The 17,482-nt window shown below is 39.1% G+C and overlaps 1 protein-coding gene across 6 annotated transcripts in view; it reads right to left on the reverse strand.

The window, feature by feature from the left end:
• Positions 1 to 1,367: 1,367 nt before the first annotated feature.
• Positions 1,368 to 17,482, reverse strand: part of scn8aa (sodium channel, voltage gated, type VIII, alpha subunit a) — a 54,104-nt gene continuing 37,989 nt past the window's right edge. For all 6 annotated transcript variants that reach the window (XM_084099789.1, XM_084099788.1, XM_084099785.1 and 3 more), the window contains 7 exons: positions 13,996 to 14,118; positions 8,361 to 8,645; positions 8,205 to 8,258; positions 7,124 to 7,261; positions 6,904 to 7,008; positions 6,551 to 6,821; positions 1,368 to 6,438 (listed from right to left, as the gene is read on the reverse strand). In XM_084099789.1, the coding sequence (XP_083955915.1) occupies positions 5,300 to 6,438; positions 6,551 to 6,821; positions 6,904 to 7,008; positions 7,124 to 7,261; positions 8,205 to 8,258; positions 8,361 to 8,645; positions 13,996 to 14,118 (2,115 nt within the window). In that variant the 3' untranslated portion in view covers positions 1,368 to 5,299. The remainder of the gene's footprint in view (positions 6,439 to 6,550; positions 6,822 to 6,903; positions 7,009 to 7,123; positions 7,262 to 8,204; positions 8,259 to 8,360; positions 8,646 to 13,995; positions 14,119 to 17,482) is intronic.

A 17,482-nucleotide genomic window follows, 5' to 3' on the forward strand; every position in this document is an offset into this window, starting at 1 on the left:
GGAACATAATTTTATGAAGAACATCCTGATCTTTCCCCCCCAATGTAAATAGGAATAAATGAGGACTGGTGCGGTCAAGCTCCAAAAAAAAAAAAGAAAAAAAAAGTGTGATCCATCTGATTCGTACATTATACACGAAATTATAATTTTTTTCTGACAAACAGGTCAAAATTAAAGTCGTTATTTAATGAAGGGGAAAAAATATGTCAGTTCATAAGAAGGTAATGAGCCCATAAAGCGACATGGTGAAGAACAAAATTATATAAAAGAAAATTATTTGGATAAACTATAGATAAACTTGAAAGGGACATTGGTCAGTGGTTCTCAACCATTTGACTCCAAGGCCCCCTAGTGTCCACAACAATATTCAAAGGCCCTGATGATTTTTCCAGTCGTTTCAATCTACTGGATAAGGATTAAGGATAAGAAGTCCTCTTGAGGCCCCCTGAGAACCATTCATTAATTCATAAATCTGACCGATTCGGTTCTCAAGATCAAGTTACGGGCAAGATTGAGTGAACAGTGACATATTTCAGTTGGTTTCTCAAAAGCTTTTTTATGGTTTTGGTTTGCAGAGCACACGTCATATGGACAACATTTATGGTGCTTTTGTGGGGTTTTTTTGGGAAGCGTGAAGGCTTCAGTCCCCAACTCTATGGAAAATAACGACATACATTATTCAAAATTTTCTCCTTTCGGGTTACACAGAGAAAAGTAACATAAGGTCAAGTAAATTATAACTCTATTTTCATTATTGGCTAAACTAATCCTTTAACCAATGCTATACTGGTAAAAGTGCAAATCAATTCAGCCAAGAGCTAATGGTCGGGATGTACTCCCCCTGAGGTTATTCAGATGAGTGTCATTGATACTTAAGCTCACAGGTATAGCTTTCTATTGATCTCTCTGCTAAACCATGACTTACTAGATGAACAGAGGAGCATGTCTTGCCACAATCTGCAGTGATGCCGATAGAAGTGTTAGTGCAGATCCCATCTCACCCTGAGACAAAACTCTCAATGATTTAAAAATTGCAAAATTCCCACAAAATTAAGGGTTTGAGATGACTTTCTTCTGCAGAACACAAAAGATTTTTGAAAAATGTTAAGGATGTATTTTGTATAGGCAAAACAACTTTTTATTGTGGTCCACAGAAGAAAGAAATTCATACAGGATTGGAACAAAATGAAAAGTAATTGAAGACCAAATTATCAATTATAAAAGAATAAAATTATCTGTAAAACATGCATTAATAGTTTTATGGAGGGCCAGTCATGAGTGTAGCAGATTAAGATTTCCTGATGTCATATGGGCACTTAATGTGTCTGTCTTCTCATTCACGTTCAACAAAATCAGTGACGACTCTGTGCAACTGGAAGGCTGCTTTATTGTTAAAAAGTTTCGTGCTCAAATGAAGACAATCTTTTATATGTTCTTACTAAGAGTTCCAGTGGTTGTGCCATACACACCAATTATATGTCCTCCTACAACACTGTGTCAAACAAAACAACAGTTTGAAAAGCACTTTTGAAATCTTTTCAGCAAAATGGAAAGCATTTTAGTCATGCTAAAAATGGAAGTCCAGTAACTGAATATCGATACAAAAGTGAGTTTCAAAGATGGAAAGAACATAAAAGTCTGAAGGCAAGCTATACTTTTTTTTCTTTTTTTTTACAAGCCAAGTGGATGATACACAAAGTACAGAAAACATCAGAAGATTTTGTAACATCAAATCTGGAAGAAGTGGGCTTGTTTTCTTGGTTGGTTTCAGTGTTCCTCTCTGGCATTACACCAGACGCCTTGTTCAGACTATAGTCCCTGATTTGCATTGAGCGCCATTTTGTATTCTCCTGTCTTTCCCCCACCATCAACTAAATGTTAAATATGGCATCATCCTCCAAAATTGCAGTGAAATGCAATCCAGAAAATGTAGGAACATGGAGAAAATGCAGAAAAAGGCACACGACAATTAGTGAAGTAGCACTAGAAACAGACCACTGAACACATAAAAACTGGATACGAAATGCATACAAAACTGTTGTTCAGGCCCACGAGTACCAGCACTGAAGTGTTCGGGGAGGCCTTTAGAGTAGAATACATGAACTGCTCTCTGTGACTGTTTTAGACTCTCAGGCTCGGGTGGGTGACCACACAATGTCCATAGGCAGGACGGCGCATATATGTGCATTCACGTGTAAATGTGTGTTTGTATGCATGTCTATAAAACCTCAAGGTTACAGAGGTGTGCTGGTTGCATAACCCTCTCGTCATACAGTATCAGATTAAAACATCCAAGCAGCGCTGATAACAATTGTGCGCGAGTTCGTCTCCAACATAATTTTTTTCGACATCCACTGGACACGTTGCATATAAATGAAATATTACAGTGCTCATTTGTATATCCTTTCATATGTATATCCTGTCAAAAGTTTGGAAACTACATATTTTTAAATGTTTTTGAAAGAAGTCTCTTATGCTCACCAAGGCTGCATTTATTTAATCAAAAACACAGTAAAAACAGTCATATTGTGAAATATTATTAATTTAAAATAATCGTTAAAAAAAATCTTGAGCACCAAATCAGCATATTAGAATGATTTCTGAAGGATCATCGGAAAAAGTATTCAAAAGAAAACAGTTCTTTTAATTTGTAATAATATTTTGCTATATTACTATATTTTCGTTTGCATGTTTCCAAAATTTTGACAGGTGCTGTATATTCTTTGTCTAAAAGAGTATTCTTGATACATTATATCATTCAGGTCCCTTTATCAAAAGTGAAATGTGTTAGAAAAACAAAAAATTAAAATATGTGACAAGGGCATCAGCTGGAAGCCATTCTATATCATTGTTATAATTTATTATTAGAGTAATAGCAGTAATTCTTTAAAATTCTGTATTTACAAAACCCACAACAAAGCATGCCATTTAAAATAAAATAATATATTACAATGCTTATAGTTTTCCTCAAAAAGTTCATTCTTTTCAGCAATTGTGCCATGTACATCATAGCCCCCTCCTGTACATTGAATGATACATTAACTTGTCATACAGTGAGTGAGAGTGATTTTTCATTTCACGTCTGAACTAAAATGGGAGTTGGGGGAAACTACATGGTAGTCTAAGTGTTTCACCAGGCTTCATTTGGTTTAAGTCCACAGCACCTATGCTGATTTAGAGATCTCAGGCAGTAAGCAGACCAACAGGTCTAAGAAGTAGAGGAAGTGGGTTTGTAAACTGGTGCACTCTCCAGCACTCCGGCTCTGGTGGCGTACGTCTACTGACCCAGCAGTTTAAGATATCCTACGATCTTTCATAAACTTATACCTACAGTTTGTATCAGCATTGTATTATGTTGTCTGTGGTCCACTGTAACACCTTATACTGGGCTAGCCCACACCAGAATAAGCATTCATTCCTACCAAACAGAAGAGGTAATGAAACGACACTCAAATTACTGTAAACGTAAGAATTACTGTTGCAAATCGAATCAATTTCCATTGCACCCGGAGCAAGAAAGGATGGCAGTTTGCTCAAAAGGTAAGAACATAGGTAAAAAAGCCAATTTGTAGTACCACCATCATAAACTGCATGCTATCAGACAACACAAGTACTCATCACTTCATTCTAAAACTGTCGCCTGCTTTGTTTTCCTGCTGTGTGAGGCCAGTTTTACGTGTATAATCCGAGCTATACCAAATACTCATGAGTCACTTTTTCATTCAACAAGGAGAAAGCTATTAACATCTACAGGATGCATTAAAAATGGCTACTCGAGTGCTTTCCTCAACATCTTTAAGACAAAACAAGATGCTAACACAACTGACAACCCCTTTAAATGGTAAACACGAGGATGTGCTGACATGAAGACAAGTACCTCCAGGAAAATCGAAGAGATTGCCTCCCACTGAGGTCTGACAAAGCATTGTAAGGGTTAAAATGGCATGTACCTTTTGAAGATCTACTCAAGGCCCAACTGGAGCCTCAGCTGCACATTGAGGGGCAGTTGAATTATATTGCTGGTGCAAAAAAACAAATCAAGGTTTATGAACCCAAGATTTGATTAAAGTGAAATCGTTTCTCCAAATTTTCCTCCCAACTTCTCCTCAAGTCCAGGGCAGTGAAACACCTCTATGGGTGGACGAATGTGCAGTTGACACACTGTATATCCAAACGAATGAATAGCTTTGATCGGCCACCTTAAAATACACACATGACGCATGGTGTGAGAACCGGTTAATCAGGAAGCAAGCTTTACGAGGGGTAAGTATAAATATACTTGTCATAGCCAGAAGTTAAATATGTTGCTATTGACCAATCATTTCCCAGCTATATCTATTTAATTTGATTATTAGTGGACAGTATCGAAAGTATGGTCAAGCCACTGATGTGGTTTGAGTAGTAGTGTCAAGTGGACTATGATTATACATGCATGATTCCTGATCAAAACATGCCACCATGCAAATCATTTCTATGCATTGAACGAGCACAATTAATTATTTATTTACCAGGAACTCGGTCTGAATAAGTCTCTTTCAGCCCAAGTCAAAACCCTGATAAACCCCAACCCATTATCGATGTGAAAGCCCATGTATAAAATGTCTTTTTTTTTCCTGTAAGTATAACAAAGAGATGATGACGAGATGAATGACATGGGCTGAACTTTTCCCCTAATTTTTGTGGGTCAAATAAGGTGGGGTATTCATCACAACAACGGAAAACCCTTGCATATTGTTCCGTTTTGTTTTTTTGTTTTTTTTTCTGCGGACACTCCACATGATTGATTTAACATCGTTATTACTGGTTCACCTATGGTTAAAATACAACATCCCAGAATCCTCCTGGGATGAGCGGGAGGTTTCTGTCGGATTTCGGCAGTGTAGTGTTTGAAAGGGATGTCCGTAGCGGAGGAATGCTGAACTCAACACATGGTGGTGCAAAGGAATCCATCTAATGAGTTTACTTTGTACTGCTTCGTCCTTTGGCAGGTGGTCCCTATCAAAGATGTCTGCCATAGGTCATTATTTTATTTCTCCTTGTAAGTGCCTTTTGGCTGCAGTTGGAACAGTAAAATCTTGGTCACTAAGCACAAATGTAAGACAGTAAGCTCATAGGTTGGTTTGGTCATCATCAAAGCTGTAAAAAACCAAGCTGCTTTCCTGTTGCACCGGTGCATTTGTTGTCTGTAAACAACCTTTTCCCCCAAAGATCTCTGTGTTTTTTGTTGCAAATGATTTTCTATACATTTGTTGGAACAGATAGTTTCAGTCTCGACTCCGGAGTTCGGTCTCCATCGTTCCTAACACTTAGATTCCTTGACATCTTTTTGGTTTTTGCCCTTTTTGTCACTCTCCTCCAACTTCTCCTTCTCAGGTTTGGTCACGCTGTCGTAGGACGGCAGCGAGGCAGTAGAAGGTGTGCTCTCTTTCTTTTCCTGATTGGTCCCGCCGTTCTCCAGCCGGCTACTGCCGAGCAAGCGCTTGCAGATGAAGCCTCTCCGAATAAGATATGCACGGTAAGAGCGCTGGATGACTGAGGCAGACATATGCTCCTGCTTGCGGCGCAGAGTGGTGGTGATGGGCTCAAAAGACACTTTGGAAGGATTGGCAGCAATGAATCGCTCTTCCATCTGTTGCCGCATCATGTCCAGGTCGCCACTATCCCCCAGCACACGCTTGGTGAAGGCAAACAAGATGTCTAGGCAGTGAATGCGGTCGCCGCTTACCATGGGCAGGTCCATGGCGATCAGCTCTATTGTGTTGGGCTTGGGAACGCGCAGCGGGTGCTCCAGAGTGTCCGCGAAATCACCCAGCTTGGCAAAGGTAATGAACTGGGAAGCAGTGGGGTCAAACTTTTCCCAGATCTCGTAGAAGGACTCAAAGTCGTCCTCACAAAGTGGGTCAGCGCTCTCCTCTGTGGCGACGCTGAAGTTCTCCAGAATGATGGCGATGTACATATTTACCACGATGAGAAACGAGACAATGATGTACATGACGAAGAAGAAGATCCCCACTGAAGGGTTTCCGCAGTCACCTTTCACCGTAGTACCTGGATTCTCCTTCTTCGGATCGCAATCTGGTGGGTAATTGAGAATGGGAGCGAGAAGGCCGTCCCATCCCGCTGAAGTGGTTATCATGAACAGACAGATCATACTATTCCCAAATGTTTCAAAGTTATACATGTCATCTATGCCAGCCTCCCGCTTCACATAGGCAAAGTTTGACATGCCAAAAATAGAAAAGATGAACATGACCAAGAACAGCAGAAGGCCGATATTGAACAGGGCCGGCAGTGACATCATCAGGGCAAACAGTAAAGTCCGAATGCCCTTTGCTCCTTTGATCAGACGCAAGATACGCCCAATTCGAGCCAGTCGGATTACCCTGAACAACGTTGGAGACACAAAGTACTTCTCAATCAGGTCAGCCAAGAACATACCTGTGGTTTGGGTGATAAGAAACAAGGAGAAGAAGAGGACAAAATTAGCCAAAAATAAAGTGCTGTATTTCAAAGCGTAAATAAAAAAGTCCATGACACATTGTTAACTTACCCACGATAGAGAGAATGACCACAACACAATCAAATATGTTCCAGCCGTTGGTGAAGTAATAATGACGCAGTGCAAAGAGCTTCAGGACAAATTCAGAGGTAAAGGACACAATGAAGATGAAGTTGACCCAGTACAAAATGTTTTCGGTCTCTTGTGACTGATCGTCAGTCTCAACCATCATGGTGACCATGTTCAAACAGATGAGGATCATGATGGAAATATCAAAGACCTGCTGTGTCACAAAGTCAAACACCATCCCCTGGAGCTTGTTCTGAAGAAGAGAAAAATAGCACAAATTAGGACTGTTTGTGTCAAGTCAGTAAGCACAGTATCACTTTTTAACAGTGATGTACCTGGGGTCTGGGTATGGGTTTCTGAGGTTTCTTTGAGCCAAGCTTCTTCATAGCATTGTAGTACTTCTTCTGTTCCTCAGTCATGAATATATCCTGACCTCCAAAGTATAGTCATAAATAATATTTGGTTAAAATCTACTCAAAAAGCAAAAGTTAAAGTGAAAACCACTCTTTAGAATGAGCAAATAGTTTTAAGTGAAGGTAAAAAGTGGACACTTATCTTTTTCTTTTGCTGGTTAAAGTTATCGATGATGACACCAATGAAGAGGTTGAGGGTGAAGAAAGAGCCAAATATAATAAAGATGACAAAATAGATGTACATGTAGATGTTGTCCTCATACTTCGGTTGTTCTCCCACCTGAGGAGAGAAATATATTTTAACCCTTTAGAACCGGCTGTGTCGTTGCCGACACATACCAGCAAGCTGTATTCATTTTACCGTAACTCTTCAACCGTTTGCACTATCAAAACCATTCAAATTGCCCCGACAGTAGACAACATGCGCTTTTCGGCAATACACGGCTTATTACGGTAATTTCATGCTTTCCGTCTGCAAATGACAGCAGCGCGGGAAGGAAGGATTTGAACAGAGAGATACGAAGAGCAGCAGGTTAGAGTGTGTTGGATTGCATAAAATAATAAAAGAAACAAACAAATACATGGCGAAAGAAGTGTTAGACAGCAGAAGAGGGGATTGGGATGATTTTTAATGAAACTTGGGATGAGGATGGCCGTTTCTCTTTCACGTATCTAAGTGTGTAGCATGTGTGCATGCTACACGGTGTATGCATGTGTATATTTCACGGTCTTTTCACGGTGTGTGCGTGTGTATGTGTGCTTGCCTATGAATGCGTGCATTTGTATGTGTGCGTGTATGAAAAAAAGTGTCCTAAATGAAAACTGTGCAACCCAATGTCACAAAAAAGACTTGTATTATACTTGTATTGTATTACAGTTCATTTTTCAACTTTAAGGTGTTAGTTTCTTTCGTTCATGATTTTTTCTCTTTTTTTCTAAATAAAAATCAGTAAATTTATTCTTGTTTTTTTTTTTTTTTGTCTATTTAAATTCTATTTACAAACTCACCACACAATAATGGTCAATAACTGTAATTTGTTGAAAGCTTATCTTTTTCTGAAAAAGATGACACCTTGCACATGAAGATAGCACATTGTTTTAGAATTTTACAGTCAAAAATTCAAATTATGTGAAAAACACCTACAGTATTTTAGCTTCAGGTTCTCTAGGGTTAAACAGGTACTTTGATTCAGGTTGCAGTTAAGATTGCTCAAAAATCTCACCTTTCGCGAGTCAACTGCTGCGTACATGATGTCCATCCATCCTTTAAAGGTTGCCTTAGAGGTAGAAAGGGAAAGTTAATATCAGTGTTATATCAACACTATTTCTTTAGCCAGTGTACCATCTAACAAGAGACTAAAACACTCAGGTAGACTTACCACTTGCAGTAGAGCCAAGTAACCAGCGCCCACATTGTCAAAGTTGATTTTGACGTTCTTCCAGCGCACCTCAGTGTGGTTCAGTTGCATCAAATATAGGCAATCTGATTTGTTGTTGACCGTTTCGATATCGAAGTATGCTTTTTCGGTCTGGTTGTAGCAGTAGTAGTACTTCCCCGCAAACAGGTTGACACCCATGATACTGAAAATCAGCCAAAAGATGAGGCAAACCAGCAACACATTCATAATGGAAGGGATGGCACCCACCAAGGCGTTGACTACCACCTAGAGCAGAGTAGGACAGACAAGGCGGTATAGTGTAAGAGACGGGAAATGGCCCAGCATACAGAAACACATTCAAACACACTCACATTTGTGGCTGCATATTTGGATGGCACAACAAACAAAGAATGCCACTATGAACATTGCTCAAGTTCAAATATTAACAAATTATATACTCTCTTTAATTCATGTTTCAGTCACATGGCCATCCAAGAAAACAGCTTGAAGCTCATTGTCTGAACGGTACAATAAAAATTTTCAATTTCTTGCTATAATTCTTTGCTTGACTTAAGCTGCTTTTATGTTGTTTTCCCACACAGGAGACAACTTCAGGTCAAGGGATCTAAGCTAAAAATAAAAGTCTTACCACAGACTTCGGCTGCAAGCAGTTTTTCATTGTGTTCGCAATGAATTCAGCCTTGTTATACTAAAAGATCTCCCTATTCATTCCCAAAGTCATTTTTCAGAAAGTATGAAAGATGCGGTCACCTTGCATTACATGAGGCTGCAGACAGGCAGCAACATACTTTGTGACAAAATCGGCAACCAAATAGTATTAATTTGCATTCCTGCATATATATAATAGTCTCTTTTGGTTGTTCAAGAATAGTATTTTACCTAAAACAACAGTTCTTCTAAGATAGCTGCAGTGTGGTGGGCTATTGCTTGCTGACTATAGACTGGTTGTGATGTATCAACACTGCATGTTTAGTTCATGAATATTAATTCATAAGCAAATGGTTAAGTCTCTTTAAGGTTATTATAAATAGTCAAGCAATTAACTTAGTGGGATTTGTAAATTGATTGGTTGGTGGAATGTGAGTTGGAGAAGAGGATTGGGAAACCTGTCAGCACAAATAGCTTTAAACAAACATTTTGTTTTTCTTGGGTGGCCTACGACCTTTACAAAGTTAACACTATTTCTTGCAAATACTATAAATCAGATTTCAAGAAATCTTTTGAATCTCAAAAATAAGTGATTCTCTATTCTGGTCCTGGACTACCCCAGCACTGCACAACATGGATAGATGTTACAGAATTTACTTTTTTTAACAGTCGAGAAGAATGTATTCAGGTGTGTTGTATGAATACAATCTTGACACACTACATCCAACATGCTGGCACAGTTACGTGACCTATGAGGCCACTGTAGAGGAGTAAAGTGCCAGACACACAATTCAGAATCTCTGTGGAAGCAGCAGGTTATTTGGGTATTTTTCTCCTCTATTAATATATATTTTATGCATATTGAGACCTAAAAGTACTACCAATAAAACGTGAGGTGCTGGGGTCTTCCAGGACCATGGCCCTAAATAGTATCCATCTGACTTAGCAGTATATTTATAAAAATGAATGCAACACCTTCCATACAAATATGCCACACAGACTCACACAACGACTTCTACATACCCAAAGCAAACATTTGCACCCTTAAAACTACAACCCACCACCCAACTACTTTAACGTAGCCATGGCAAGCTTGAGTAACATAAAACATTTTACATCAACCCATCCTCCCTGCACCCCTTTTGCCTCCACGTCCCTCCCCTCCCCCACCGTCCCAGTCAGGACACTGTCCATCAGTGATTAGCGATGAGCAGAGCGTGCCAGGAGACGCTCACTAACTGTGTTAGGCAGCCGAGCCGCAGCTCTCAGGCAGGCAGCTGAGCATGCAGATCTCTCACATACTGAAAAGTGGAGCCATATTCCCCCCTTAAACACACAGAGAGGCACAAAGGACAGCAGGATTCTCTCAGCAAGTGCAGGGGACCAGTCTGACTTTAGCTGGTGCTTTTGACTGCTGATTTGTTTTACGTATTCAAAGAGAAATACAGGACGAGTAATAATGATAGACTAGGTAAGAATTTGGAGTGCTTAAGATTAAAGGAAAAGACCCCCTGGAAAAAGCGCTCGTCAGGAGAATTACTGTCCATCTTTCAATAGACTACATGTTCAAATGTCACATAGACATAAAATATCTTTGTGAGAATCGACACAGATATTAAAGTGAGGGAAAATGGCTTTCAAAAGTGCATAATGTGCATTGGCAATTGAACAGGACATGCGTGTTACATGACATCTTTGTGCAATCTCAAGAACCGTTAAAATTAATAAATAAATGGACAGGAGAGGCAGCAGTGTGGAGAGATTTCTGCTATTTCAAAGCTGGCTGGGGTATGATAAATGTTTGTTAGAATAGAATGATTGAATAAGGTCAATCGATTTCCAGTTAATCAAAACATACATCAAACAAGAATTATTTCCTAATATACTGGGTTGTTGTATCAGGTCAGAGAATTGGCTATTAAAAATGGCAAACACTCCACAGTCTAAGCGGGTTTTTTCTCTACAAAGTTGTGTCTCCTTGTCAAATCATTTATTAATTTTTAACTTTTTTTGTGCTAATTTCAAACAAAACAGCATATCAGTTGATGAACATTGATATCGACTATTCTCTAGGTTAAGAACTCATTGTTCTCTCTGTACTTTGACTAATATGTTACTACAGGTTACATAAAACTGATTTCACACACCCTCATGAATCCAATTATAGGTACATAAACAGAACAAATCTATGAAAACCATTTTGATTCACCCAAAAATGACGGTCTAATCTAAGTACAATACTAAAGGTATTAAGAGATAGAAGACAGAAAGACAGACACAAACTAATTACAAAAAACTAATCAAATAAAATGCCATAAAATGCTATAACAGTGCTCCAGAATAAAATAAAAATGACTAGGGAGCCACTGGCTCTTAAAATAAAACATTTAAAAGCCAAATGACTAAAAATAAAGTAAAATCTTTTTTTATTATTATTATTATATAAGTAATAGTTCCTGGTTCATTGGGTTGAAAATGAATTGGGGTTCAGCAAGGGAACTTATTGCCAGAATGAGATCACTGACTGAGCAAGTCTGACTCAGACGACTAAATCACAAGCATGTTCGTGTCATGAATCTTAAACACATTAAAATGAGACGCTTCACGAGAGTAATTTTTTTCAAAGCGGGATGGACATCATGGCTTGCACTGTTCTTTGTGTACGATCTAACAAGATTCCGCATATGGATGCAAACAAACTCGACAATGGTGACTAGATTTTAGATTGGTCGCAAATATTTGTACATTTGCAACCATTTTAGTTGCAGTCTGGAGCCCTGTTTATATATAAGTGCAAACATAACATCCAATACAGCTTTAATTTTGATAACTGAGAAACCTTGTCTGTCATTTTTGGGTTCAGATATACCTTTCGGCATAACAGCAGTGTGAGATCACAGAATCTCTTTAGTCTGATTACTTTACGCTTCACACTGTTTGAAAATAAAAACTACAGACTTCACACTTGCTATTTGTTCCAAAGTCTTGCACATTTCCTAAGCTTCTGTGTTGGCTACTTATAAAACCACTGATTATTAGTAACTATTATAAATGCCTTAACTAATCAAATCTAAAAGACATCATCCACTCCAAATTGCTAAAGGCTTCAAATGGAAACCAGCAGGAAAATACAAATAGATACAGAAGCTTAGCAAATATCTCCCCCCTCTCAGACTCCGGGTTTTTCTTTTTACAGTCCCATGTGCAGATCCAAGACAAGCAAAGAGGGGTGAGGTGAGCCTCCAGCGGATTGGCTCCTCAAACGCTGCTCTGGGCTGGGCAGCGCGGGGCCAGATGGGCTGAAGTGAACAGTGTGAAATGAAGGGAGGGAGGAGGGAAGGAAGGAAGGGGCTGCACGGTGCTGCAGATGAGGGGCAGGGAGAAGGTGGGGGGGGGGGTTGAGAGGGTACAGAAGCTCAGGGCAACCAGTCCACAGGTAAGAGAAGAAAGACTGAAAGTGACAACAACCAGGTGCAACTGTTCACAACCATCAAAGGTGTCAAATTTGTTAAGATGACGACTATGGATGACCTGCATGTGTTCAAACATTCAGCACTCACAGGCAATTATCATTTCTGGTTAAACTATCACTCCGACGTATTCTTGCACTTTGACTGAAGTAAAAAAAGCAAAAATTTTCACATTGACCAATTGACTCTTTGCTAAGCACTGCATTCTTGATATGCCATATCAGGATTTGGCTCTTTAATAATTCAAGTCAACGGTAATTTTACAACAATTATACTAGCATTCCAAAAGTGTGGGGTCAATTTTTTTTTTTTTTATATTTTTGAGAGAAGTTGATCATTTATCTAGACAAATTACAATTTAAAATAAAAGTTTTCAATTTTAATACATTTTACAATTATGGCAAACATTGCTGCTATAGGGACAAACCAAAGAGGATATACGTGAAGTATTTTTTTAAATCGTTAAATCAATCTTTACAAGTGCATGATGTGGATTATAATCATACCATTATATGATGTATCATTCCCAAATTAACATGTATGACACCAATATGGGCATCAACATTTGGATGATGCAGTTCTATTTATTTAATGTAATGAGTTATACAATAAAATATAGCTTTTAGCGGTTCTGTTGATTCAAAGTCCCATCAGCTTTCAATCATGTTACTGCGCAATTTATTGTGTATTTTTTTTTTTGAAAGATGCTTTACTATATCATACTTCATTCCATTTTACGTAATATCAATTAAAATTTTGCATATTGAGCACATTTTAATGAATCACATGGAGCAAGTAACTGAAACCGGGTGGGAGCTTAGCAAGGGTCATTTATATTAAATGTTCCTTACTGTACGAGAGTATCTAGTATGCTGTAGTACTAGTGAAGTGGGGACCTCAGTGGTAAAGTGTGCTGTGCTGCTGGTTGTTCTCTGAGAGACAGGGTCAGTGTAACAGAAATGAAAGGAAGGGGGCTCTCCATCAAAAGCAGAAGTTAAGAGTCAGGCTAAATGAACAGCCAATTGCAGATCAAATGCTTTGTGAAATGAGAAGGGATTTGAATGGTGTTGTGTTTGGTTTGTAAATCATTTTTTCATGCTATTTTTCCCCCTCCAGGGCCAATTTGAAATATTATTTGTAATGAGGCAGCTTTGATCAATTTGACAATTACTTAAGTTAACTAGTAGTCAATCATACACCCAATTTCAGTTAAATTAGGGATTAGGGAACAGAGATGCTTTTCACATCCTATGTTTCACAGTTATCTCAGCTGCGTCATGACTGGATCATTAATGTGGTACAGAAGAGGTGTGCATGAAAAGGATAGGCCCTTTTCATTGGCGGCTGTCTTTAAAAAAAAAATCCCCCGGTATGGTTTTGGTGGTCCTTGTCGTTTGCTTTTTTTTTCCTTTTTTTTTTTTTTTCGATCAGTTCTAGCATGCTGTAACTGCTGAATGGGCATGCAGAGAGATCAGCTCTATAGCTTTGTATCTTACCCTCATCCCTTCAAAACGTGACAATGCTCTGAGGGGTCTCAGGGCCCTTAGTGTCCTGAGTGATTTAATGGGCCCTAGATCGGAGTAGCCCAGCGCATTAGCTATAAGGCTGACTATAGACACCTACACAGAAACAGAGAAGCAAAAAAGGATCCATACTGTTAGACGGGAGAAAGCTCTTGAGGGAAAAGATGGCCTCTTGAGCTGCTGGAACGTTGGTTTACACACATACACAACAGTTTGGATGGGTATATACATATATAACACTGCATTTATACATGTATATATCCCCAAGAAGGATAGAGAGAGAGAGAGATTGAAATACTCATGTTTAGTATTGGTTACAGGTAAAGATAGGGGTTCAGAGGCAGAGGATAAACCCAGGATTTTGCGCTCTGTTAGTTTTGGGAAGTCACCAACCCTTGTGAGCTTCCTTACACCTGTGGAGAAACTTGTGGTTGAAAGAAAGAGACAGAGAGAGAGAGAAGCATAAGACTCCAACACAAGAAGACAGAGAAGCGAAAAACACAAGGCTGATGAAGTACGTTAGGAGACCTTGGGGACGTGGGGGTTGAGAAGATAGAGGTGACCCCTGCATATGCATTAAAAAGAAATCAACCCAACATACTGCAAGAACCTTACCCTTGCCCTTCTAACATAGTCTCTCCATGTGGCTCTTGGCTGAGGCATTAAATCCCATTTACTTTAAGACAGACAAACTAATGGAACCTGTGAGAAAGAATACAGGTAAACATGTACATGTATGCCAAATTGCAAGTTACATTGATTTTACTGTTTAAAGAGCATCACATTGACACAGTAACGTGACAGTGGAGGGGGAGATCAGGGGATCGCAGATAGTAAATGGACATTAGACAGCACTCAAAGGACAAAAATCACTCTGCGGGAACTCAAGCCCTGGTGAATCTAAAAATGCCATCCATTGTGGAAAGGTAAACGCCCTCCATGCTAGCAGAAAGGATAAAACGTACGTGAACGCAAAGGGCAGAAAGGTCATATCGGTCAAAATGACTCTCCAAAGAAACATACTGATTATTTTTCATGAGTCAAAGGTGTCAATGAAAAGGACTGGCACAAATAATGTCAAAAAAGCTTGTTATTGTTCAGAACCAAAAATCTCAATGGATAGGCAGTGGCATTGGGACACCAGGCTTGAGCACCCCTATGAAAAGGAATACAAACAGACCTGCACACCTCCAACCAACCACTGACGAAGACTTGGTAAAAACACAGCAAAAGTCCACAACATCGAAAGCTAACCAACTCACAGAGGGGATTCTATTAAAGGTGAAAGCTTTATTCTCAATGGCATGATGATATCATGTTCCTTCACTGAAGAAACCACTCTAGCGGACGTTTTAGAAACCACAAGCCAAGAACTGGCAGTCTTCAATAGGTTTGACCCACAAGGGTACGGTTTGCATCAATAATCTCTAAACAATAAATAAATCCGCTGTTAAATTATCCTGAAAATTTTTATTGATTTAATGGCATAAATTAAAATAAACTAGTTTTTTGTTTCACATATTTAAAAATAAAAAAAATACAGATTTTCTCAAGAGTTTCTCGTTTTATGCTAGATACTGCAACTTCACAAAATCAGTCCTTTACTGGAGATTCTGTGCAATAAAGCTTTCTCCTTCATCTACAGATCATGTGATCTTTGGGGGTAATTGTCACCTTTAGCCTCAGTCGGAACCCACAAGCGCCCCTTTATGGAGGGCCCCGGGGCCCCCTGAACCGGCTGAGATGGCCCCTCAGTGTAAGCTTTCTTCATCTGCCGGCACTCTCGCTCTGCAAGGCAAGGTCAATGAGATGTGTGGCTGTGACCAAATGAAGACAGGAAAAAAAAAAATATCAACTGAAACGGAATAGATTCAAAACATAATCAAAAATGGCTGATGTTTGTCACTCATACCATTACGTGATCAGTTATTAAGTGAATTTTCCCCTAATAAAATTAAGTTAATAAAGCATTATATTCAAATAATAGATATATTTTTGGAATGAATTAGAACTCACACACTCCCTTAACATAAAAAAAAAAAACTAGAAATATGAGCAATCAATGGTTGATGGCACAGATATATAGTATGACACAGACTATGAGAAATAATGGCACATATACACAGTATATAAATATACATAAACACACAACACAAACACATGCTAGATATGATGCCGGCCCCGTGTGAAAGCCCTCTGAGCATCACACCCATAAAAGCAAAGAACAGTGGAGGAACAGAGCATTGACTGGTCGGGAGGACAACTCACCGTCTGCTGCATGTCCTCAACATCAACACATCTCAGCACTACCTCAAGGAAGGGAAGAGCAGGTGTGAGTGGGGAAGGGAGGAATGAACTTTTGATCCATCTTTGGGATAAGGAGTTCTTCCCAACTAGCACAAGTGTCAGTCCAGAAACCCAGAAATAGTCACGGAGGACTATAGCTTCCATCAGCCTCGATTAGGACTGAGGAATAGGGCTTATTGGACAGAGGGAAGGTATGTACTGTAGTAAGAGCAAACTCACAAACTTGAGTTTGTGTTTTTTCTTTTTAGCAGCGGGATGAATCCTTAGCCAATTGCTGGATGGTCAGATTATGTGTTATGCTGCATTCCATTTTAAGTCAGATGTGGGATTTTCCTACTTGATATCTTAAGATTTCAGAACAAAAAAACAATGCACTGTCCCAATGCTCAGAAGATGTGCAAGACATACAGTATTAAGATCCATTAATGCCTTTGTTAGATGTTTTATCAAAAGCAACTTGCATTCAAGAAATACATTTGAACTACAGGAACACTACATCGTCCCTCCAGTTTTTCACGATATCGTAGATAATTATATAATTATCTAATTGAGTTTAGGATACAGATGTCGCGCACATGATGTCAGTGAAACAGCGAAAGCAAACTTTTCTCACCTGCTGTCTCACATAAGTTCCAATGGCCATGCAAAGTGAGTAAGAAACATGGACGAATGACCAAATAAAAGTATGAAATGCTTGTTGGTATTAAACAGAGTTATAAAAAGCGCAGCACACCACAAAAAGAAAATTTAATTCACATTTCTGTGGGTGCGCTTGCCGCCTGTCAGCACGCGTGTACCAAATTGTGTTCTCTTTGTAGGCTTATTGCGCTTGAATGGTCAGCTACACACATAATTACGCCAAAATGTCCGTCTTAAAGGTAGGGTAAGCAATTTTTTGTTTTTTATGAAAAAACTCTCTTCACATCCTGATAGCAATCAATAATAGAAGTGATCTAAACATTAAAACATTATCATATATCTTCAGTGGAAGTCTCAGGAACAAAAAAATTTCGTCCAATCAATCCATTCGGTCCTACCTGCGTGTCAGCCTATGTATTTCTATACCTCCACGCACCTGTTCGCGCAGCCATCACACGTCATCAGTGTGCTCCGTAAGGCTATGCAGAGTTGTAGACAGTCACCGAGCAGCAGC

This window comes from Abramis brama (assembly GCF_963993115.1).
Source record: "Abramis brama genome assembly, chromosome: 22".
Taxonomy (NCBI): domain Eukaryota; kingdom Metazoa; phylum Chordata; class Actinopteri; order Cypriniformes; family Leuciscidae; genus Abramis; species Abramis brama.